The sequence below is a fragment of the Aotus nancymaae genome, unplaced genomic scaffold (genome assembly GCF_030222135.1).
Source record: "Aotus nancymaae isolate 86718 unplaced genomic scaffold, 86718_ANA_hifiasm-v0.15.2.pri h1tg000004l, whole genome shotgun sequence".
NCBI classification, from domain to species: Eukaryota; Metazoa; Chordata; class Mammalia; order Primates; family Aotidae; genus Aotus; species Aotus nancymaae.
In genome coordinates this window covers 68073721-68099026 of record NW_026988415.1, presented here as the reverse complement: position 1 = coordinate 68099026, position 25306 = coordinate 68073721, and the positions used below count along the sequence as shown (strand labels likewise).

General features: G+C 36.2%; 1 protein-coding gene across 3 annotated transcripts in view; it reads right to left on the bottom strand.

Moving 5' to 3' along the window:
* The window catches only part of ABCB7 (ATP binding cassette subfamily B member 7), a 129777-nt gene extending 117690 nt beyond the window's left edge, over positions 1 to 12087 (bottom strand). For all 3 annotated transcript variants that reach the window (XR_010337542.1, XM_012455778.2, XM_012455779.2), the window contains exon 1: positions 11882 to 12087. Coding sequence is in view for 2 of the 3 variants with exons in the window: in XM_012455778.2 (XP_012311201.2) it covers positions 11882 to 12046 (165 nt within the window). In the remaining variant the exon portion in view is untranslated. The remainder of the gene's footprint in view (positions 1 to 11881) is intronic.
* Positions 12088 to 25306: the final 13219 nt, after the last annotated feature.

Below are 25306 nucleotides of genomic sequence, written 5' to 3'. Positions count from 1 at the left end.
TGCACCCAGAATCATAGTCCTAAAACAAATTTGATAATGTCACTCCCTACTTAAAATTACTTTCTAGAATGGCTATGTCCAAGAGAACTTTCTGTGATGACAAAAATATTCTGTGTGGTGAAATATAATAGCTACTTAGCCACATGTGGCTATTGGGCACTTAAATTACATCTAATATGACTAAGTTACTCAATCTTTAATTTGATTTTAGTTGAAATTTAAATAGCTACATATGGCTAGTATCTACTGTATTTGGCATTAGAGCTCTAATCAATAGGGCGCCTTTTTTCTGATCCTGGTGAAAACCATTAAATAAATAAGTAGAACTAAGAAAAAATAAAATTTTAAAGCATTTTGTAAACTAAAACACTGTAAAAATATTAGCTGATATTATTAAAAGTATAGGTTATACTGACCTATTAGCATAGCTGCTTTTTTTTGGCTTTTCCGTATTTTCTAATCTTTCAGTAGTGAGTTTGTACTATTGTCATAATGTTTTTAAATATAAAAACTTGATTTTGAAAAAAGAAACCTAGGTATAAATAGTTCTTTAATAGGCAGAATCAAATATGCAGAATATGTGCGTTACATAGAAAGAGGAGAAACCACTGAAATGAATAGGAAACACTGGGACTCAGTTTCCAAAGAATCTCCCAATTCTGAATGAGGTAACAACTAAAAACTGGTTACATTAAAAAGCAGGAAATACTTCCAGGAAAGCTTTATAAATGCATTAAAGGCTTTTTTACTCTGGGGTGGGGTGCTGGCCATCTCAGATATCAGTGACTTCTCTATGTCTCACAAGCAAGAGTGATCGCGCAGGTTTTAGGAGGATCTCCATGAACTACGAAGAAATTGAATCCCTGAACAGATGAATAATTAGTTCTTTACTTGAGGCAGTAACAAATAACCTACCAACCACAAAAAGCCCACGACCAGACAGATTCACACTGAATTCTACCAAATGTACAAAGAGCTAATACCATTTCTACTGAAACTATTCCAAAGAATTGAGGAGAAGGGATTCCTCCCTAACTCATTCTACGAGGCCAGCATCATCCTCAGACCAAAAATTGGCAGAAATACAACACCAAAAAAACCTTCAGGCCAATATCCTTGATGGACACTGATGCAAAAGTCCTCAACAAAATACTGGCAAACCAAATCCATCAGCACATCAAAAAGCTTATCCACCACAATCAAGTAGGCTTTATCCCTGGGACGCAAGGTTGGATCAACATACACAAATCAATAAATGTGATTCATCACATAAATAGAAGACAAAAACCACATGATTATGTCAATAGATACAGAAAAGGCTTTTGATAAAATTCAACATCTATTCATGTTAAAAACTCTCAATAAACTAGATATTGAAGAAACATACCTCAAAATAATAACAGCCATATGTGACAAACCCACAGCCAACATCATAATGAATGAGCAAAAGCTGGAAGCATTCCCCTGACAACCAGCACAAGACAAGGATACCCTCTCTCACCACTCCTATTCAACACAGCATTGGAAGTTGTGGCCAGGGCAATCAGGCAAGAGAAAGAAATAAAGGACATCCAAATAGGTAGAGAGGAAGTCAAAATATCCCTGTTTGCAGATGACATGATCCTGTATAGAAAACTCCATAGTCTCAGCCCAAGCTGATAAACAACTTCAGCAAAGTCTCAGGACACAAAATCAGTGTGCAAAAATCACTAGCACTGAGTCAAGCCTGGCTCTAACAAAACAAAACAAAAGACAAAAAAAAAATAATAAAAATAAAAATCACTAGCATTCCTATACACCAAAAATGGTCAAGCCAAGCACCAATCAGGAACAAATTCCCATTTACAATTGCCACAGAAAAAATAAAATACCTAGGAATATAGCTAATTAGGGAGGTGAAAGTTCTCTACAGGGAGAACTGCAAACCACTGCTCAAAAAAATCAGAGATGACACAAACAAACGGAAAAACATTTCATGCTCATAGATAGAAGAATCATGGATAGGATAGTCAAAACGGCCATACTGCCCAAAGCAATTTATAGATTCAATGCTATTCCTGCTAAACTCCCACTGACATTGTTCACAGAGCTAGAAACAACTATTTTAAAATTCATATGGAACCAAAACAGAATCCCAATAGCCAAGGGAATCCTAAGCAAAATTGAATTGTGTACTCCCCGCCCCCACAAATTCATATGTTGAAGTCCTAACCTCCAGTACTTCAGAATGTGACTATATTTGGAGACAGGGCCTTTAAAGAGGTAATTAAAATTCAACGAGGTCATTAGGGTGGGCCTTAATCCAATATGACCAGTATATTTCTAAGAAGAGGGTATCAGGACACAGACACACACAAGGGAAAAGACCATGTGAAGACAGAGGTAGAAGATGGCCATCTATAAGACAAGGAGAGAGGCCTCAGAAGAAATAACTCTAATGACATCTTCATTTTAGACTTCATGGGTTCCAGAACTGTGAGAAAATACATTTCTGTTGTATAAGCCACCCAACCTGTGGTGTTATGGCAACTGTAGCAGGCAAGCACAAGTGCACACGCAGAGTTTTCAAGTCACTACAGTCAAAGTAGTTGAAGGAAGAATTCATACTTAGCAAATATTCATGTGCTAAAAAATATGAATATATTATTACAATGATCTTATAGTATAAGTTACTCAAGATCAGTAAAAACAATTTGATAAGTAAACCAAAATTGAAGCCTCACTTTCTTTTTCTATATGCTTTGAAAAGCATAAGTTTAAAAGCTGCTCTCCCAAAACATCAGCACCTAAGAAACTATACCCTTAGGATGCAGTTTTCCTACTCTAATATCCTTTCTTCTCTGGATGTTGTAAAGAAAACTTAATCAGAGGACTAATGAACATGTCAAAATACAGTGTGCAGTTAAAATTTCTACAAAGAGTAAACTTTTATATCTTATTCCTCAAAGAATTTTATCCTGTAAGTCACTTTATCTTAGCAAATGATGCTCACAAATAAAGTAACTTGAAAATTTTAGGATCAAAAGTAGGTGTGCTTTGGTTATTGAACTACAACTGACAACAATCAGTGATGCTACTCCACCATGGTACCATATGCCTAATGACAGAAATACAATGGACAAACTTATGAGGCTGCCTTGAAGAAAGTTAGCTTTCAATTCCAAATGTATAGCAGTGAAGCAAATATTATTAATTATTATGTTAGACTTTTGTTTTGGTTTGGTTATAGGGTTTAATCATTCATTTCACAATCAGAAGATTCTGATTGCCTACACATGTAACATACCATGCCTAGCTCTGTGGAAGATAAAAACAAAAAGATGCCTGGAATATATTAGCCTTTTAGGCTCATAAAATCTTATCTCCTCCACAAGATACATAACTACTTGTAGGAAAAAGTGTTATAAGAGTTCAGTGGAGGGAGAAAACAAAGTCTTATGAGCTTATCAAGAATGGTTTAAGGGAATTAACTGACCTTTGATCTAATACTTGAAAAACAGGCAGGAGTTAGAGAGAGGGCATTTCAGACATAGGGTATGGCATAAATGAAAAAACAGACACAAAAAAAACACATGGTCCAAGGAACGGGGAGCAATACAGGATAATTGGAGGGACAGGGTATTTGTAGAGAAATAGTTTACAATATGGCTAACAATGTAGTTAGGTGGAAATTTTTAAGGCTAAGATGTAAAGCCCACTGAAGTTTATGCAGGGAAGTGATGGAATAAAAGTTATGCCTTAGGAAGAATAATCTAGATGTGCTGTATAGGATGAAATGAAAGGGCAAGTCCCTGAAAGCAGAGAAAAGCCATGCATAAAGTAATAAGGGCCTAAAACTAGGGCAGAAGTTAAGGGACTGAAAAAGACAGAAGAGGCCATTGCTACCACAAAGAAATGTTCACCTACCTCACAGGATTACTGTGAAGACCAAATGACATTAAATAAAGACTTGAAAAGTATCTTTACTCAGTAGTGGCAAATCCTACAAGGGAGTCAAGAGAGCACAGATGAAGACTTCAGTGAGATGTATTTTAGGAAAGGAAGGAGAAAATCAAAACAACAAAAATATCACCTTTTACAGGTAACTATGTATACCTGTTAAAATTATTAAAATCTTAAGTCTTAAAAGACATAATTTTGGTCAAGATTAAGCACCAATGAAAAAATGCTCACAAGTAAAAAGAAATAGAATTTAAAATTATCCCAATAATGCAAAACTTATGTACATTTAAGAACAGAGATTCAAAGGAAAAAGAAAAAATTATTTAACATGTGAGATTGTAGATATCTGTCTAACGTTTTATTAGATGTGGTTTTGTATAATTAAAATGGGGAAAATGTAAAGCATAAGAATTGTATATACAACAGGCAATTTTATCTCTTATTATATACCTTATTTTACAATATGGGAAAGAACATACTTTTCTTTGATAAAGCAAAATCTTTAAGATAACACTGACAATAACAATATAACAATAAATGATATTAAATGTATAACAATTAAATAAATTCTGTATTTATCATTTTATTAAAATTTTGATGTAAGTTTCTCTTCTATTTCTACCACCCTGCCCAGTGACAAGTGCTCTTTATCTTGCCACTGGCTACTCACAAACCCCATTAGAAACCCACCAGCCAGCAATATTGTATTTATCATGAATTCTTCACTGCAAGAGGGGATAGGTTTTTGATTCCCCTGAAATTGCATGCAAAATGAAGCATATATGTACGTGTAGTTTTCTAGGAAGAAAGTCTATGGCTTTTATCAGATTCTCAAAGGGCCTCATGTTCTAAAAGAAAGTTTAGAACACTTATGAAATTTTCTCCTCTTCCTAATCATCTTAACAACTAGTTAAAACCAATGTGTCAAGGACTTAGAGAACGTTATTTATTCAACTATCTCTGAATAAGGAATCCCTAAATTCCTCTTCTCAAGCCCCAGTGCTACTTTTGATTAAGACCTTTATATTTCCATTCCTTATCATATACAGCCCAGGTAAGGTGTATCTTTATTTACAACTTTTATAGCATTACTGCTGTTCTTCACCACCCCTTAGAACCTATTTCTACCTTCTTAGATGAATTCAGAACCTATCTTACTTTTTCCACCACACTACTTCCATTTTCCCAACACTAGCAAATACTAAACTCATCATTAAATTCAATTTTTCTAATCCTACTCTTAGATATACAAATATGACAAGAACAATACAAATTTGTCCCATCAAAAATTCATGTGAACTTAATCTTACTCTATGTTGCTCGTAAATACTATCACAAACTAGAGGTACTATATACAAAGGGTTGGTCCTAAAGGATTTCAGTGAGGAAACAAGAGAGTTGCAAGAAACCTTAGAGATCTGCTAGTCAAATATTACTAGTTTACAGAATTCAATGTCCAAAGGAACAAGTTATCTGCCCAAGATCATTAACAGTACAAACAGAGCTCAGGTGATGAAGTGTCCTGGTCCAGTGTTCACTCCACAATACCATGTTATGCCCTTTGTATAACAGTTAATTCATTATTTTTAACATTTAGAAATAAAAATCCTTTAAGTCATCTGTATTTTCTTTACAGTAAGGCTTACTACTACCTCAAGCCCTCGTAATAGTATTCAATATCACTCCTTCCAAGCTTACTGGGTGAGAACAATGTAGGGGACAATTAAAAGCCTTATTGAAATCAAGAGAGACTGTCACTCACTCACATAAAGAATTGGTTTAGTATGTCTTGCTCTTCTCAAAACCAAGTTGGCTGCTTCCTAATAGCTAATATTTTTCTATTGACAGTATATTATGGTTTAAAAATTTTTAAAGTCAAGGAGAGAGATCCAAGATGGCTGATGATTAGCAGCTCGGGCACGTACCTCCCAGTGAAAGCGCAAAGAACGAGAGGACGCCACACTTTCAGACGAATATTAGTTGCTCACGGACCAGGAGATTCCCAGTGGAGGAGCTCCACGGGTCGCCAGGGCGACTCTTGTGGCCGGCGTGGCGGTTTTGCTGGTGCCTTAGCACGCTAGTTCTTGGTGCAGAGTCCGGAGATTCCCGGGCAGAAAAGCACCATCAATCTTAACACCGCTGTTTTGGCCGGCTCAGTGGATTGCTCAGATTTCGGCGCAGGGAATCAACAAGTTGGACGTCAGAGACCCAGTTAGAAAGTCGGTAATTATAAAGACGACAGACGGACAAATATATAATGAAGGGAAGAAACCAGCGTAAAAAGGTAGAGAATACTCAAAATCAGAATGCCTCTCCCTCTACAGGGGATTGCAATTCCTCATCAGTAACGGAACAAGGCTTAATAGATTACACGTGTGTTCCAATAACAGAAGCAGGTTTCAAAATGTGGGTGATAAGAAACTTCTGTGAATTAAAAGAACTTGTTCTAACCCAATGCAAAGAAACTAAGAACCTTGAAAAAAGGTTTGACAAAATGTTAACGAGAATGGACAATTTAGAGAAGAATATAAGTGAATTGATGGAGCTGAAAAACACAACACGAGAACTTCGCGAAGCATGCACAAGTTTAAACAGTCGAATTGATCAAGCAGAAGGAAGGATATCAGAAGTCGAGGACCAGCTCAGTGAAATGAAACGAGAAGACAAGAATGCAGAAAAAAGGATGAAAAGGAATGAGCAAAGCCTCCAGGAAATATGGGACTATGTGAAAAGACCTAATTTACGTTTGATAGGTGTACCTGAATGTGATGAAGAGAATGAATCCAAGTTGGAAAATACTCTTCAGGATATCATTCAGGAAAATTTTCCCAACCTGGCAAGGCAGGGTAATATTCAACTCCAGGTAATACAGAGAACACGACAAAGATATTCTTCAAGAAGACCAACCCCAAGGCACATAATTGCCAGATTTATTAGGGTTGAAATGAAGGAGAAAATACTAAGGGCAGCCAGAGAGAAAGGTCAGGTTACCCATAAAGGGAAACCTATCAGACTTACAGCAGATCTCTCAGCAGAAACCCTACAAGCCAGAAAAGAGTGGGGACCAATATTTAACATCCTTAAAGAAAAGAACTTTCAACCCAGAATTTCCTATCCAGCCAAACTAAGCTTTATGAGCGAAGGAAAAATTAAATCTTTTGCGAACAAACAAGTACTTAGAGAGTTCAACACCACCAGGCCTGCTTTACAAGAGCTTCTGAAAGAAGCACTATACATATAAAGGAACAACCAATATCAGCCTTTCCAAAAATATATCAAAAAGCAAAGAACTTTAACACAATAAAAAATTTACATCAACTAATGGTCAAAACAGCCAGCTAGCATCAAACGCGGGTATTAAACTTATATATATTTTAAATGGATAAAAAGCCAAAACCCATCGGTATGCTGCATCCGGGCCCATCTTACATGCAACAATACACAAAGACTCAGAGAGAAGGAGGAAGATTTACCAATCAAACAGAGAGTAAAAATAAACTAATAAACAAAAAGCAGGAGATGCAATTCTCGCCTCTGATAAAGTAGACTTTAAAGCAACAAAGATCAAAAGAGGCGAGGAATGACATTACATAATGGCAAAAGGATCAATGCAACAAGAAGAGCTAACGATTCTATAGATCAACGAGATAGAAAATTAACAAGGATATTCAGAACTTGAACTCAGACCCGGAACAAGTAAACTTAATAAACATTTATAGAACTCTCCACTTCAAATACACAAAACATATATTACCACCTCACACCTATTCCAAAGGTGACTATATAATTGGAAGTAAATCACTCCTCAGTAATCGCATAGCATTTCATAGGTTTAAATTAAATATTAGTTGGCTGTTTGTTTGTTATCTTCTTCCCTTATTCCTTCCTGACTACATCATTAAGTATAATTATCAGTATAAAAGAGGTTTTCAATACCCATTACTAAATTGCATTCTAGCCTGGGCAAGAAAGCAATACTCCCATTCTCTCTCCCTCTTTCTTTTCCTTCTCCCTCCTCCCCATTCTCTGTCTCTCTTTCTCTTCCTTTTTCCTCCTTCCTATTCTCTCTCTAAAAAAAAAAAAAAAAAAAAAATTTTTAAAGTCTTTCTTGGTTTCCTAATAAAAGGATTATGCTTTTAAGGTTTGTGTACCCCCAAAATTCCTATATTGAAACTTAATTACCAATGTGATGGTATTAAAAGGTGTGGCCATTGGGAGGTGATCAGGACAGGAGAGATGAGTTCTCATAAAAAGAATTAGTCCCCTTATAAGAGAGGCCAAAGAGCTGCTTGCCTCTTCTACCATGTGAGGACACAGCTAAAAGCCACTGCCTATGAACCAAGTGTCTAGTGAGGGCTTGTCTGGTGAGCAAGACCTCACCAGACACTAAATCTGTCAGCACCTTAATCTGTGAGAAATAAACTGCTCTTGTTTATAAGTCATGTAGCTTATGGTATTTTGTTATACTAGCCCAAACAGACTAAGATAGACTATTAGTTTAAGAAATTATTTCTCATATGCACATTAAATCCCTCTTCCTGCAAATGAAGTCTACATCTTTATATAATAACTGAATGTTCCAGGTAAGTTTAGGCATCAATGAACTACAAATAACCCCTTCAGGTACTTTTATTTTTTGAGACAGAGTCTCAGTTTGTTACCCAGGCTGGAGTGCAGTGGCATGATCTCAGCTCACTGCAACCTCTGCCTCCTGGGTTCAAGCAATTCTGTCTCAGCCTCCTGAGTAGCTGGAACTACAGGTGCACATCACCATGCCCAGCTACTTTTTGTATGTTTAGTAGAGATGGTATGGTATTACAAAATAATTATTGAATTTATACCTTAGGATAATCATTAGTATATAGTGTAATATTAAAGCTGAAAGGAACCTAAGAGCAGTGTTATGAAACAATATTAGTGGGTTGGATTAGCACTTTTTAGATGAAATTCAGTAGAATATAAAAGAAAATAGCAGAGCTTTTTACATCCTAAGTGTAAAAAAAAATAGCAGTACTTTGTACATATAGTGATATCGGTCAGGTCTCGAACTCTTGACCTCAGGTGATCTACCCGCCTCAGCCTCCCAAAGTGCTGGGATTACAGGTATGAGCAACTGTGCCAGGCCCCTTCAGGTACTTTAAGTGTCACTAAATCACCTCTCACCCTTTTCAGTTCCATGACATAATCCACTTAAAGACATCCTTATTTCTCCTCTAAGTTCTGTTTTTTATTCTTATAGTACATTTTGGTTCTGTTGAGTAATCACTGTAGTTTCTTCATATGCATCTTATATTGTGAAATTTAAATATAAACTAGAACCTCTAAAAAGTAGAGTAGGAGGATTATTTGGCTAGTGTTATTATTATATTCCCACTTCAGTTAATATGAAAGTCAGGAGTAAAGTATTTTAACTTTTATCTACTTGGTTAACTATTAGCAGCCAATGGTGGAAGAGTGAGAAGACGGAATTTGCTACTGGAAGAAATTAAACCTCCCATTCTTTGTCCATGAGGTCAGAACCAACAAATGAAAATAAAACAGTACCTATCCAAAAGAACTACCATATTCCACAGCCCAGCATATACCGGGTGAGAAATACATTTTACAATGAATTCCAGTAATCACATACATGTGGGATTATATATGTGTGTGTGTGTGTGTATGTACACACACATAAAAGTGTATGAAACAACACTTAAGATGTAAAAAGCACTGCTATTTTCTTTTATATTCTACTGAATTTCATCTAAAAAGTGCTAATCCAACCCACTAATATTGTTTCATAACACTGCTCTGAGGTTCCTTTCAGCTCTAATATTATGCTATATACTAATGTATCCTAAAAGTATACATTTAATAATTATTTTGTAATCTTAATCACAAGTCATGAATTTGCAAGTACCTCAGGTTAGCTCAGCTTCTACTTTGAAAACTTTATAATCATTCCTTCCTCACCCTGTTAAATCCATATTTTAAAAAAGGATGGCAAGAGTTCCATGCCTTTAAGAAACAGAAAACAAAGGTAACATCTTTCCCTTGTTTTTCACACAGGAAATGGTAACCAAAGGAAATGGTAAGATGTAAAGGACAGAGTGGAAGAAGGAAGTTGTGGAGATAATGCTCTTGGAAAGAGAGAAAGCTAAATATGTATTGCTATTGCCACCACTGAGATTTCTAATAACTTTTCCTTTTCCCTCTTCCCCCTCATTCTTCTAGCTTAAGAAAGTCCTACAAATTTTATCTTAACTTCATCTGCTTTATTGGAGAACTATAGAACAAAAACCATTTCCAAGAGATCATGTGTTTCAAACTTTCAACCATAAAATACTTTAAAAACATTAATAAAATCATCTGGATTTGCTTCTCTAGCCTAATCTTCTGCTACTTCCTATCTTGAACGCCTCACTACAGTCTAAACTATGTGCAGTTCTACAAAAGGTCCATGCTCTCTCTGACCTGTGGGCCTTTGCACATGCTATTCCTTTTTTAACTGACAAACTCCTAATTTTTTAGTTCTTGCCTTAGATATCAGTTATTCAAGGCAATCTTCCCTACCTTAAGATTAGACTTAGTGCCTCTCATATGTACTCTCCCATACCTTGTACCTCCCCCATTATTACACATTTCCACTATATTTTAATTGCCTATTAATTTATATATTTCTGACTAGATTTTAAGTTCTTTAAAGATGGGGCTTATATTTTGTTTTGTTTGTTCCTGTAGAGGTATTCAATAATTATTGAATGAATTATAAATCTCATTCCATCAGCCTTCCACATGCTTAGTGTCATTCCCTATTCTCCCTGTTCAGAATATTCTTCTCAATTGTATCACCAGCATGAAATACTCTCTATAATCTGGTCCTTAATTATCACTATTTCCTCTGGATGCCTATACCCCTTTACTGTACATACTATTCATTCGCTCATTAACCCACCATTGGGTTTTTCAGTTATTTTTGTAATGCATAGATCCAGTCTCCTTAACGAAACTGTACAATCCTTGATGGCACAACTGTATGTCTTTCTTAGTAATTATCTAGCACAGGGCTATGTACAAGGTAGACGCTAAATATTTGTAGATGAAGAATCAAAATGTAAGCAGTAGTTTCTCATACAAAGCTGACAATATTTTAAAGTGCTACTGATAAATAAGTGATGGCGATTAAACCTCTTGTCAATACATAGAAAATAAAAAGATATACTTTAGTACAGTTAAGTACAAATAATTTTTTTAAAAACCGTTCCTGAGAGGTAATAATGGACTCAAATATTAAGAGGCACTACAACCATAGCTGCATTCATAAATTAAGGATCTCTATGGCTTCCAAAATGACCTGTGCACAGAGATCATCACTGTATTTTTCAGATCTAGGACAATCATATTTATATACGAATTTAGGGCAGTCTATGTTTTGGAAAGATAGTTATGGTTTTGGCCTATCAGGGAGCACGCCTGTCAGCAAGGGAGTTAACTGACACCACTTGTTTATAGATAGCTTGCTGTCATTACAGTGCTCTCCGAATTGCTAATTCCAACTGAGTAAAATCTGAACCACAGATAAACAGGTCCCAAATTCTATTACTAATTGGGGAAAATAACCCAGTCTTCCTCGTATTTAGAAAGGCAAGCAGGCTGTGAATGGTGTCTACCCCATCTCTTAATGTGGGAGAAAAACTGTGACTCCTACAAGAAGGTCCAGCGCTCCAGGTGTTCTCTGCCCAGAACCTCCTGCCCCGTTTCCCTTTGCTGAACCCAAAGGTTTTCTTGTTCATCCTTTCTTCAAATTACTGACGTTAATTTCATTCACTTACTGCTGCTCCGTGTTAGCCATGACTTTCTGCCTGGTGCTCTCTCTGCCCCGAGGTCACGAGGGCAACCTTTTCTCTATAGGTCCCCTTGTCCTTCACCCTATTTTTCAGTGTCAATGGCATCTCACCTGGTAGGCTCGAGCGGTTCCCGAGGCGCCGAGTTGTAACCTCCATTGCAGACCTGAGCCGCTAACAGAAACTAAAGGCCGAATCAGAATCGCGGAGTGTCGGCGCTTTTCGAAAGCAGCCGCCGCGGCCGCCCAACGCCAAGAATGCATCGCGAGCAGCGCCATCTTGAGCGAGGAAAGAGGAACCGAGAGAAGAGGATTGTGGGACACTGGCGGACTGAATTCGGCTATCTTAATTGTCTCTCCTCTCGTTTTCCCAGTGCCCCAGACCGGAAATGGATTCTGTTTGACGATTCGGAGGTATTCGCGCAGCCTCTTCCCCCCCGACCCCCCAGGCTGAGCTTTGATTGTTTTCCTTACACAACCGGGAATATTGGAGTAACACTCTCTTTTTCTCTTTTCCTGGAGTTGCCAGATGAAATACAGGATGCCTACCTAGTTAAGTTTCAGTTTCACATAAACAACGAACCATTTCTTCGTACGTGTGCCCCACATATTGTATCTACTAAATCTGTCAACCCCATCTTTGTCTGTCATTCTCTTACCCCCTCTAACTCAATGCCACGCTTCCCTCTCTCCATTTTCCCTATGCATATTCTTATCTCCACTCTCCTCTGAATTAAGGAAAGATTAAACTACAGACGTTAATTTCCCCTGGGAGGAGGTTTCAGTGTGAGATTTACTGTCTTTCCGTCCTATAACCACTTTTACTTTGCTGATTGTTCTCTGTTGCACAAACCTTGGGGCAGTTTTGCTTTGATCTGTTTCTCTTGGAACAGTCTCTCTCTCTCTCTCTCTCTCTCTCTCTCACACACACACACACACACACACACACACACAACAGACATCTTTACTAATTTTGTCACACTTTCTAGCCCTTTGCTTTGGTTTTTGCAGCATCCCTAATTATTGAAAAATCGCTAGGTTGGCTGAAGGGTGGTAAAGTGAAATGTATGGAGAGAAGTCCATATTTAAAGACAGGTTTATGTTCTTTTGCCACCACTATCATGAAACAAAATGTCAAACTATGTTTACAGCTATCTAGGAAACTACATTTCCAGTTGTAAATGTTACCTGAAACCCCGGAGACAATAATGCAGTTGGAATTTTATATTCATTGCTGCATGCTTCAGCTTTTCACACAAAAGAGACAAATAATTATGGACTTCTTAGGAAGAGGTACTTTGGACAAGTAAGTCTGATAAAGAAAACTAGAAATACATAGCCCATGCAGTTAGCGTCTGGGATTCATATTACACTCCCAGATGTTCAGGAAAGGGGATGCTTGAGCTAGTTATTTAAAGAAAAATAGAATTCAAGTTGAAGAGGTTGACTGGAATTACATGTAAAGAAGAGGACATGTTACAAGCAAGAAGGCATAAGAAAACATTTTCAGGTTCAGGAGTCTATGGAGTTCGGGAAAGTAGTAGAAGATTAACCTGAGTGAACAGAGACCTGATGGTAAAGGGCCTTCTATTTCATTCTGAGAAGTTAATACTTTATCCTATAGCCAGTGAAGAGTTTTAATCAGGAGAGTAACATGATCAGATTTATGTATCCATTGAGCCACTCTGGCTTAAGTGAGAAGGTTGGACTGGACAAAGTTCGTATTGAAGTCATGAAGTTAATGCAATAGTTCAGTCATAAAATAAAGGCCTGAACCTGGCAGTAGCAGTGGCAGTAGATCGATTACAGGGCTATTAGGAGATGGAATTGGCAAGACTTAGTGACTAATGGGATGTTTCTAGCTTATTATTGTATTTTGACAGTAGATCAGTAATGGTCTCTTATTAATGACTATATTGTCATAAATAGATATTTATTCAGCATCTATTCTGTGTTAGCTACAGTATACATTAGAGAAACTCTAGACTCTACTACTAAGATTTATTTTAGGGCTGAATATTGCCACTGAAACTTACCACCCAGTTGTGAAGTCTTTGAATGGAGCCAAAGTATTTTTTTTTCCAAAAGTAGTGCTCATCGTAAGCCATCTCTTTTGATCAAAAAATGTGAATAACATTGGAATACCGAAGTAGTTACTCTACAATGAGCTAGAGTGAGGCAAATATTTATTTGCAAAATAAGCCAAGGAAAATTTCCCAGGCACCCAGAGATAGAACGTGAAGCATAGTAAGAGTTGCACACTGCTGGGGAGGAGCAGCAACAAAAAGGCCAATTCAGCCTGTAAAAACTTGACACATAACTGTCTGAAATAAATTAAAGGGACAGGTATACACAATAAAAGCTGCTAAAAAAAAAAAACTTCTACAACCTCAGATCACATGATAGCACTTTATGTATGCAATAATTATACTTAAATATGTATAGTATTTTGTAATTTACAATTTGCTTTGTCATACCTATTTCATTTAGTCCGCACATCAGCTGTGGAAGATAGGTATTATTTATTAATATTCCCGTATTTATGAGGAAACTGCAGCTAAGAAAGGTTGTGACTAGGTCAGAGGCCACAGAGCTAATGGGATGGAGACTAAACCTAAGATTTATGACTCCAAACGCAGTGCTCTTTTCACTTAATAACATCTGAAATGTGGAAGAAACACTTGAGCAATTTAAGAAGGCCACAGTGGTCTTCTGTTTCTAAAAAATGCCAGAACTTATTCTCAACTTAGGACCTTTCCACTTGCCTTTCCCTTCTACCTGGAATATCTTTCCTGTAGATTTTTAAATGACTTTTATCATTCAGGTCTCAGAGCGAATGTCACCTGCTTAGAGAAGCTTTCCAAGACAACCTTATCTAAAGAGGCCACCCCCGTCCCTGCCACTCTGTATCACATTACCTTGTGTTATTTCCCTTAAGATCTTGCTATTCGAATGTGATCCATGGACCACTAGCATTGGCATTACTTGAGAGGTTGTTAGAAATGCAAAATCTTTTCTAGCTATTTTGAACTATACAATAAATTATTGTTAACTATAGTCACCTACCCTACTGTACTATAGAACACTAGATCTTATTCCTTCTAACTATATTTTTGTACCCATTAACCAACCTCTTTTCCTTGCCCCCTCCCTACTGCCCTTCACCTTCTGATAACCACTATTCTACCCTCTACCTCCACGAGATCCACTTTTTTAGCTCCCATATATGAGTGAGAACATGTGGTATTTGTCTTTTTGCACCTGCCTTATTTCGCTTAGCATGATGACCTCCAGTTCCATCAATGTTGCTGCAAATGACAGGATTTCATTATTTTATGGCTGAACATTTTATTGTGTATATGTACTGCATTTGGAAGAAAGAGAACATTACCAACATAAAGAAAAGCTAAATGTTTCTTTATTACTTTGTTGTATATATTGTTTATGATATAATATGCATGTATCAAAATATCACATGTACTTCAACAATATGTACAATTATTACATAGCAATAAAAAAAGAAATGCAGAATCTCAGGCTCGATGCCAGATCTAAAGATTCAAAATCTGAATTTTAATTAGAATGCTTCAGGTTGTTCATATGCACATTCAAGTTTGAGAGGCACTTCTAGAGCACCTATCACTTTCTGAAACTAACTTCTTTATTTTTCACGTGCTTTTAATATTTGGAAATATTTAGTCATAACTGAAAATTACAAAGAAAAATATAATCACCATGTACCTACAACCAAGCTTAGTCATAGCTTAATATTTTACTATATTTGCCTTCGATCTTTTTTCTTTTTCCTTTTTTTTTTTTTTTTTGAGACAGAGTCTTGCTCTGTCACCCAGGCTAGAGTGCAGTGGCACAATCTTGGCTCACTGCAACCTCCAACTCTTGGGTTCAAGAAACTCTCCTGCCTCAGCCTCCCAAGTAGCTGGGACTACAGGCGTGTGCTACCACACCTAACTAATTGTTTTGTATTTTTAATAGAGACAGGGCCTCACCTTGTTAGCCAGGATGGTCTCAATCTCATGACCTCGTGATCCACCCACCTTGACCTCCCAAAGTTCTGGGATTACAGGCATGAGCCACCATGCCTGGCTTGCCTTAGCTCTTAAAAATAACTTAGTTGAAGATCCCTGCATTGCCCTTCTTTAATCCTAGTCTCTTTATCCTTGTGGATTTATTTCTGTTTCATTATTTTATGCTATTATGGTGGAATCTGTAAAGAAGAGGTAATAAATAGGTTTCATTAATCCACTGTGATTATCTGGATGTCCTACGTATTTTATGAGGCTAGTATAAACTTAATACCATACATGAACAAGGACCATACAAGAAAATTATAGGTCAATCTTGGTTATTAACATAAATGAAAAACTTTTTTAGAATAGTAGACTCAATATGTTTAATGACAGTATACCTCTTATTTCTGGTTTTAATTTGTCTTGACAGAATGCATCCTTTAGTGATTCTTTTACTGAAGTTCTGTACATAGTAACTTTGACTCTTGAAGTTCCTGAAGATATCTTTATTTCATCCTCATTTTGCATGATAGTTCAGCTGAGTATCAAGTTTTAGGGTGATAGATTACTGAATTAAATTTCCATGGAAATAAATAATAAATTTTCCTGTCATTACATAATCTGTTCTTCTTCTTTTTTCTTTTGGTGGTGAGAGTCCTTGTACACTTTGTAATTTTTTGTTGTAATTTCTTCTTTAAGAGATTTTTTTGTTATAATCTCTTTCCTAAGATTTCCGCACATACATTGGGTTATAGAAATGCCACTACAGGACAGTTTTGTGTTTACTTCTACAGTGTTCCTACAGAATTTACCAGCTTGAGACCAGTTTTTACTCTATTTTTTTGAGATTTGGTTTTCCATGCCATATACGTAGTATGTGTATGGACCCTGCACCCATGCACAGTGCGGATTTTTCATGGAGGATCCACAAGTGAGAACAGATTTATTGCTTTCAGGACCACATTCCTAGGCTAAGGATCAGAGTTTTTCTAGTACTTCTTTTTGCAGGACTCCCAAATCCAGCTCACTATCTACAAATTGGATCTGTGGCCTACTACCCATTTCAGTAGGGCATGAAAACTCAAGCCACACGGGAGTGGAAAAGGATTTGACTACATAGGAGCATGGGAGAATGATTTAACTGTTCTTTATCTTCATTGTGATGGTTGTTAAACAACTGTATGCATTTTTAAAACTTGCAGCACTGTATACTAAAATAGTGATTTTACTGTATTACCTTAATTTATAAAAGAAAAAAAAAGTACCCCAGACTTTGTCTTACATCTGATTTATCTATGGGCCATTGGTCTTCAACTCTGTTTATTGTTCTGGCTGTGATTTTCCTCTTTGTTACTAACCTCTAGACATTTCCTTTGTTTGCTTTCAAGCTCAACTATGCATTTTTTAGAAACCATGGGGTTTTTTGTTGCTATTTTTATCCAACTTGTCTGTGTTTGGAGTCTGTAGGGTAGTGTCTCTTACATCTTATCAGTTACCCTCTTGTCTCTATTGCATACCCCTTAACCTGGTATTTGCACTTTAAAAAAATGCAGGCCGGGCGCGGTGGCTCAAGCCTGTAATCCCAGCACTTTGGGAGGCCGAGGCGGGTGGATCACGAGGTCAAGAGATCGAGACCATCCTGGTCAACATGGTGAAACCCCGTCTCTACTAATACAAAAAATTAGCTGGGCACGGTGGCGCGTGCCTGTAATCCTAGCTACTCAGGAGGCTGAGGCAGGAGAATTGCCTGAACCCAGGAGGCGGAGATTGCGGTGAGCCGAGATCGCGCCATTGCGCTCCAGCCTGGGTATCAAGAGCGAAACTCCGTCTCAAAAAAAAAAAAAAAAAAAAAAAAAAAAAAAAAATGCAGCCCAAAATTATCCTTCCCCCAAAATAAGATGAATTGCATAAAGATGTTTATATCAGTGTTATTCACAATAGCAACTTTTTCTGTTGTTTTGTTTATTTATTTTTTAGAGACAGAATCTCGCTCTTGTCACTCAGGCTGGAGTGCAGTGTTGCAATTACAACTTACTGCAGCCTCAAACTCCTGGACTCAAGGTATCCTCCTGCTTCAGCCTCCCAAGTAGCTAGGACTAAGGTACGTACCACCATGCCTGACATATGTTTAAAAATTTTTTTTAAAGATAGGGTTTCACTATGTTTCCTAGGCTGGTCTCAAACTCCAAGCCTCAAGTCATCCTCTGGCCTCAGCCTCTCTAATGGCTGGGATTTACAGGCATGAGCCACCATGACCAGTGGAACTTTTGAAAATAATTCCAAATATTTTAAAAGCAGTTCAATGAAATACCTCAACATCCATTACATGAAAAGTATATGTATCGATTTGTGTTGATACTGTATATGGGAAAGTATATATGAAATAATGTTGAATAAAGCAGAAACAAATATATATACATTTATGCATATGTATATGTAAACACACGCACACACATGTTTATTACTATCGAGATTTTAGAATATTCCATAAAATAAGTAGTTGTTTTAAAGTTATATTTATCTGCCATGTATGTACCTATGCAGCAATCTTGCATGTTCTTCACATGTACGCCAAAACCTAAAATGCAATAAAATATACATATATATAAAAGTTATATTTATCACTTTTTTCCCCTTTTTTAAGGCACTGTTTATTGGGCATTTATTCTGTTTTAAGCACTGCACTGCACTGCACTGTGTGCTTTAAGTTGTCTCATCAAATTTAATCCACTCAACACATGTAAAGAGTGGGTTCTGTTATAATCTCCACCTTACTAATGAGGAAGAGGAAGCTCAGGGGTTGCCCAAGTAGTTTGGAAGTGGTAGAGATGATATAAAAATCCAGAAGATCTGATTCCAGAGCCCATACTCCTTATCACCATGCCATAGAGGGTTTTAATAATAGTTGCTTGTATAAAAATTAAATTTTAAAAATTGATGCACAGTTTTAGTTATTTTGTAACTTAATAAGTATTTAGAGATTTTAGTCAATTTTAATGCTTAACCTCCAGGGGAAAAAATCTTTTACAAAATTGTAAGTAAGCTGGTTTATTTGCATATAATGCAAAATAATATATTAAACCTCATAAATAATAATAACATATTAATTATTGAGTGCTTTATCTGTAACAGGGAGTTGCTACTGCTTTACATACATGATCATATAACCCTCTCAAATATTGTATGAGGTAGGTAATATTATAATCACCTTTTTTTTCCTGCTGATGTAACCTGAGACTTACAGACATTAAAGAACTTTCCCAAGATTGCTTACCTAGTAAACAATGGAGTCAAAACTCAAACCTAAACCTGACACTACAGTCTATGCTGCCAACCTATTCTGCCTTTTCTTGTATGTGTCAATGTCACCTGTAGAATTTAGGGGGCATGCCAAATCTGTTTTCACTGTCTAATAGTGTGGGCAATCCTATGTATTATAAAGCAGTGAGCCAGCTTTGTTTTAACAAAGAATAATCTTGTGGGAATTTTGTTGGACTGCAGGACCCCATGAAGATGGCACAATAAGAATCATCTCATTTTGAAGACTATGTATACCCTTGCTCCAAAAGTCATCAAGTGTATCCCTTAGAAATATTTCTAGGTATACTCTAATTTCAAGTCTCTTGAAGACCTAACTTGCCTGCTGTTTTAAAGCTCCATGTTTTTACTGTGGTGTGAAGGATCCAGTGAACCGTGAAAACATGTCTTTTTATCTCTGTAGCATGTAGACCCAGGATAAAGCTATAGATTAATAACTCAGTGTGATGTTTTTAAGTTCTCATAGCTCACTTCAAAGTTTTCATCTTAAACTATTCCAGTTGCAATTTCAAGATGACCTAAAAGACATTGAAGTGGGGTGAAAGAATGAGAATGAGAAAAATTAGAGAGTTATCTGGAAAACTATTTTAATGAGGTGGGTTACAAATGAGTTGATAGGCTTGACTGTGACATCATTTTTTAATAGGCTAAGCCTGATGAGGGTTCATGTCTCACTATTAATGCACTATCACTAAGATCCCTCTGCCTATAAAAACCCATAATTATGTGATGTCTTACTAACCTGAATCGTTATTTACTTTATGTTTGAGGGAGCCTTTCTGGCAGAATCAGATGTTTTAAAAGATCTGTTGTTACCCAGGTAACTGCAATAATTATGGCAGCATTAATAATTACAGAGAAGGAAGGAAACTCAGGTACGTGGAGACAATACTGAATTAGGTATGATGGCAAAAGCATCAGCATGATATTGTATTGATTTCATGTTGCTGCATAACAAATTACCACAAACTTTCTGGCTAAAAAAACATGCATTTATTATCTCACTATTTCTCTGGGTCAGAAATCTAGATACAGATGAGTTACATTCTCTGCTCAAGATCTTACCGAGATAAAAATCAAGGTGTCAGCCAGGGCTGCAGTCTCATCTGAGACTTGGGATACCTCTCTCAAAGTCACTGATTGCCTGAGAAACTCACTTCCTTACAATTATAGGACTGAAATCCTTGTTTTTTTTTGCTGGCTATTGGCTGAGGACTTCTCTGTAGAGGCTGCCTCAGATATTTGCCACCTTTTATAGGTAATTAACAACATGATTAGTTGCTTCTCCAAGGCTTGAAAGAGAATCTCTTTGGTTTTGAATCTGTCTTTCAAGAAAGGACAGAACCCTCTTTTAAAGGGCTTACCTGATTAGGTAAGACCCACCCAAGATAATTTCTTTTTTGATTAACTTAAAGTCAACCGATTCAGTACCTTAATTACATCTACAAATTCCCTCATCTTTGCCATGTAACATAATCACATCAGGGGAGTGATAGCCCATCATATTCACAAGTCCTGCCCACACTCAAGTGGAGGAGATTATATGGGGTATATATACTAGAGGGTGGAAATGATAGTGGCTATCTTAGAATTCTGCCTATACAAAAAACTGGGTTGAAGATTAAGTTTTAAATGAAAATAAGTCTACACAAAAACCTGTACATGAATGTTTATAGCAGCATTATTTAGAATAGCCAAAAAGTAGAAACAACATAAATGTTCATCAACTGGTGACTGGATGAACAAAATGTGGTATATCCATACAATAAAATCACTATGGTTTAAATATGCCCCCTAAAAAGCATGTTTTGGAAACTTAATCCCCATTGCAGCCTAATTCATATTAGGTGAGGCCTGATGAGTGATATTTAGGTCACGAGGGCTACACTCTTATGAACGAACTAATGTTGATTATTAAAGAGCTTGAGGGCTGGGTGCAGTGGTTCACTCCTGTAATCCCAGCACTTCAGGAGGTGTAGGTTGTCATATCACTTGAGGTCTTCGAGACTAGCCTGGCCAACGTAGTGAAAACTCATCTTTACTAAAAATACAAAAATTAGCTGGGCGTGGTGGCACATACTTGTAATCCCAGATCCTCAAGAGGCTGAGGCAGGAGAATCTCTTGAACTCAGGAGCCAGAGGTTACAGTGAGCTAAGATTGCCCCACTGCACTCCATCCTGGGTGACAGAGCGAGACTTCATCTCTAAATACATAAATAAATAAGTGCCTTGAGGTTGTGAATTTGATCTCTCACATGCATATGCATGCTTTCTTACCCTTTCACCTTTTGCCTTCCACCATAGGGTTATGCAGAAAGAAGGCCCTTGTCAGATGCAGAGCCCTTAACCTTGAACTTCCCAGCCTCCAGAACTGTAAAAAATAAATCTCTTTTCTTTACAAATTACCCAGTCTCAGAAACTCTGTAATAACATAACAAACAGACTAAGACAGAAATATTATTCCATACAAAGGAATGAAGTATTGATACAAGCTCCAACATAGATGGACCTTGAAAACATTATGCTAAGTGAAAAAAATAAAAAATACCATATATTGTATGATTCCACTTATATGAAATGGCCAGAATAAGCAAATCTATAAAGATAGAATTTTAGATTAATGATTGCCTAGGGCTGGGGAATTGGAATACCTGCTAATGTGTATGAGGTTTCTTTTTGAAGCAATACAGATATGTTCTAAAGTTGATTGTGGTGATGGTTGCAAAACTCTATGAATACACTAAAAACTATTGAATCATACACTTTATAGGTGAATTATATGGCATATGAATTATATCTAATAAAACTGTTTTTAAAAAAATCAAGTTTTATTACTTGCCAACTTCTTTGATGTTTGGCAATTCAAACTCAGTTTTCTCATCTGTAAGTGGATTTAAGTAGATATAATACTATCCTTAAGTGAATATATTTCCTTCACAAGGTTGCTGTGAGGTTCAAATGAAATAATTATGAGAAATTGTTTTGTAAACTTCAAAATGCTATACAAATTTTTTAAATTGTTATTATGTAGTATATAACTTTGCAATCAAGGCAAGATTAACTTAATCCTTTTTTTGGCTATCTTGTCTCCCAGTATATTAATTACAATAGCTGGGTATCATTTCTGTATTTCCAAGACTAAATCCTTCTTCCTCTAGTATGTCCATTTCCTTTCATTCTCAACAGAAATGGAAAACAGTTGCTCAATCCTATCTATCCTTTCATCTTCTTGAAGTATTTTCTTTAAAATTCCTGAATTCTCTCCCACATCAATAAGCTAATCCAGTTTCAAAGCTATACAAGCCCAATTTGTTTAACCTTTACTTATAAACCCTCATAAATGGAAATATCTTTGCCCTTCATCGGATCCTTTTATATGTAAGAGATAAATTAGTGCTTCAGAATTAAAAGTAAGATCTGCCTTTGGGGTCTATGTATAACAAGCAATGTTTAAAGCAAAGGTCAAGTAAAGGATAAGAGATTGGGGACTGGAAGAGACATTTTATTTAATTGAAACTAAGAAGAATCCACAGGGATTACAATTCTCTAATGTTTGAAGCAGCAGATGAAATCACACAGGAAAATATTTTTAGGCATGTCAATGGCATATTTAAATGCTTGCAATATAATACTACAGGGAAAGGCTAAATTAACAAAAAGTATTAGGTAAAGCATATTCATATGTGGAAAAATTGAAAGGTAAAACAGATGATTGGTCAATTTTAAAAAATTTAATGATTTTGTAATATTGTTTTCTGGTTTCTTTTTAAGATAATAAATTTTTTCTTTTCTTTTTTAAATAGAGATGAAGAATCACTATGTTGTCCAGGGTGGACTCGAACTCCTGAGCTCAAGTGATCCTCCTGCCTCGGCCTCCTAAAATGCTGGGATTACAGGTGTGAGCCACCACACCTGGCCTAAATGATAAATTTAACATAAAAATGATGAAGAATTCACATATCATGGAAAGTTTCTGAAATATAATTCATTCTCTAGGTCATTCAGATTATTAGTAAGATCAGGGTGAAAAATCATTAACCCAGCACATAACCAATAAAAGACATTTTAAGTTTAGGATTTAAATATGAAGGACTGTCAATACTAAAACCCTAATATCCTAGGACAAAATGGAATGGTTGGTCATTCTCATTTAGTCTTACAATAATTTTGTCCATAAGGGGCATCTTATCATTTTATTCCTCTTTCATACTCATGGTATATGATAATTAAAATTAACATGATTTTTAAACCCTGTCTTTCAACCCTCTTTCCATATTTTAAACACTTCCCCTGTCTTCTCCCTATTTACCAATTACCAACCCATTCTGAAAAGAAATTGCGTTTGAGAAGAATGATATTGTAATAACAGATAAAAATAAAAATGTCAGTTTCCACTCAGTAAGGATAGTGTTGAGCATGTTGTCTCTAATACTTTCTGGAGACAAGAAAGTCAGACAAAGTATGATGGCCTCCTCCATGGGGCTAACTCCATAATGAAGGTGGGTTCATGAGACTATATAATAGCTTGAGGCCCCATTCCTTAAGACCATTCAAATTCATCTGACCAGATCCTCTACTCACCAAATGGCCTTCTTTTCCATTTCTTTTTTTTTTTTTTTTTTTTTTACCATTTTGCGAATAATTTAAATCAAAATGTATAAAAGGTAAATGAACAATTCTATAATTATTTAAAATCTGAGCATATCGAAGAAGCTACCACCCAGGTGAAGAAATAGAGCATTAACAAATTCCCAGGCGCCATCAGTAACAAACTGTCCTTTCCCCACAAAAGAAAACTGAAGACATCCTTACTTTGGTTAGACTTGCCTTTTTAAAAATTTTACTTAATGGAATCATATAGTTCTTTTCTACATCTGGTGTTTTTATTCAACATTCTGTTTGTGTGATCCATGTTGTGACATATAGCTGTATAATTTATTTTTATTACCATGTAGTATTCCATTGCAGGAATGTGTTTGTTTCCAGATTGGGGTCATTATTAATAATGTTGCTATAAATATTCTTATATATGTCTCTTGGGTGTACATGTGCATGCTTTTCTTTTGTAAATAGACTTAGGAGTAGAATCTCTGAGTCATGTATCTTCAACAATACTTGATATTGTACATTCTTTTCCATTTAGGCATTCTGCCTATGTGCAATGGTATCTCTACACTTTCAATTTGTATTTTCTTTTTGTAATTTGCACTTTGCCTATGAAATTTAGCACTGTAAAAAAATTGTATCAGTAATTGGGGTATCCTCTTTTGTGAAATACTTGTTCAAGCCTCTTGCTCATTTTCATGTTCTTTTTTATTTGCAAGCATATTTATATTTTCTGATGTAAGTTTCCTGTTGGTTATATGTATTACAAAAATCTTTCCCCACACTGGATCTCCTAAAGTTGTATGTAAAGCATGAATTGTATGACTTCAGAATTACTCTTCAAATGATTCATGGCCCTGGATCATATATGTCTCTTTATCATCTTTAAGTAAGCATCATATTAGACCCATAATAGGGGTTCAAGCAATATTTAGTTAAGTCATTGAATGATATGGAGAATTGATTTTTGTGTAGTTTTTAAATGCTACATTTTACTTTGCATATGTATTTAATTTTATAACTTCGAAAATAGTTTCCAAACATTGCTATGCAATATTTTATTTTCATAAGCTTTGAAAGAGGATCTGTCTAATTCTTTAGGTGCACAATGGTTCTGGGTCTGGAAAGATTGGGTCTTTAATTGAAATAATAATAAGAAAAAACACATAAATCACAGATGAAATAAAATGTTATTGTCAGGCTGGACAGGTGGCTCATGCCTGTAATCCCAAAGCTTTGTAAGGCCATTCAAGACCAGCCTTGGAAACATAATGAGATCCCTGTCTCTAAGTAATTTTTTAAATTATCTGGGAACAGTGGCATGTGTCTGTAGTAACAGCTACTTGGGAGGCTGAGGCAGGAGGATCACTTGAGCCTAGGAGTTCAAGGCTGCAGGGAGTTATGATCATACCACTGCACTTCAGCCTGGGTAACAGTGTGAGACTCTGTCTCAAAACAGAAAAGTTATTGTCAAAAGGAGCTACATAAATCTAACAAATCAACAAAGCACTCATGTTGATAGTAACAATTATATTAAAGCCAGAGAGGTTCTAAAGTGACAATTCCTCCTGGTTTGAAAAAATCTAGC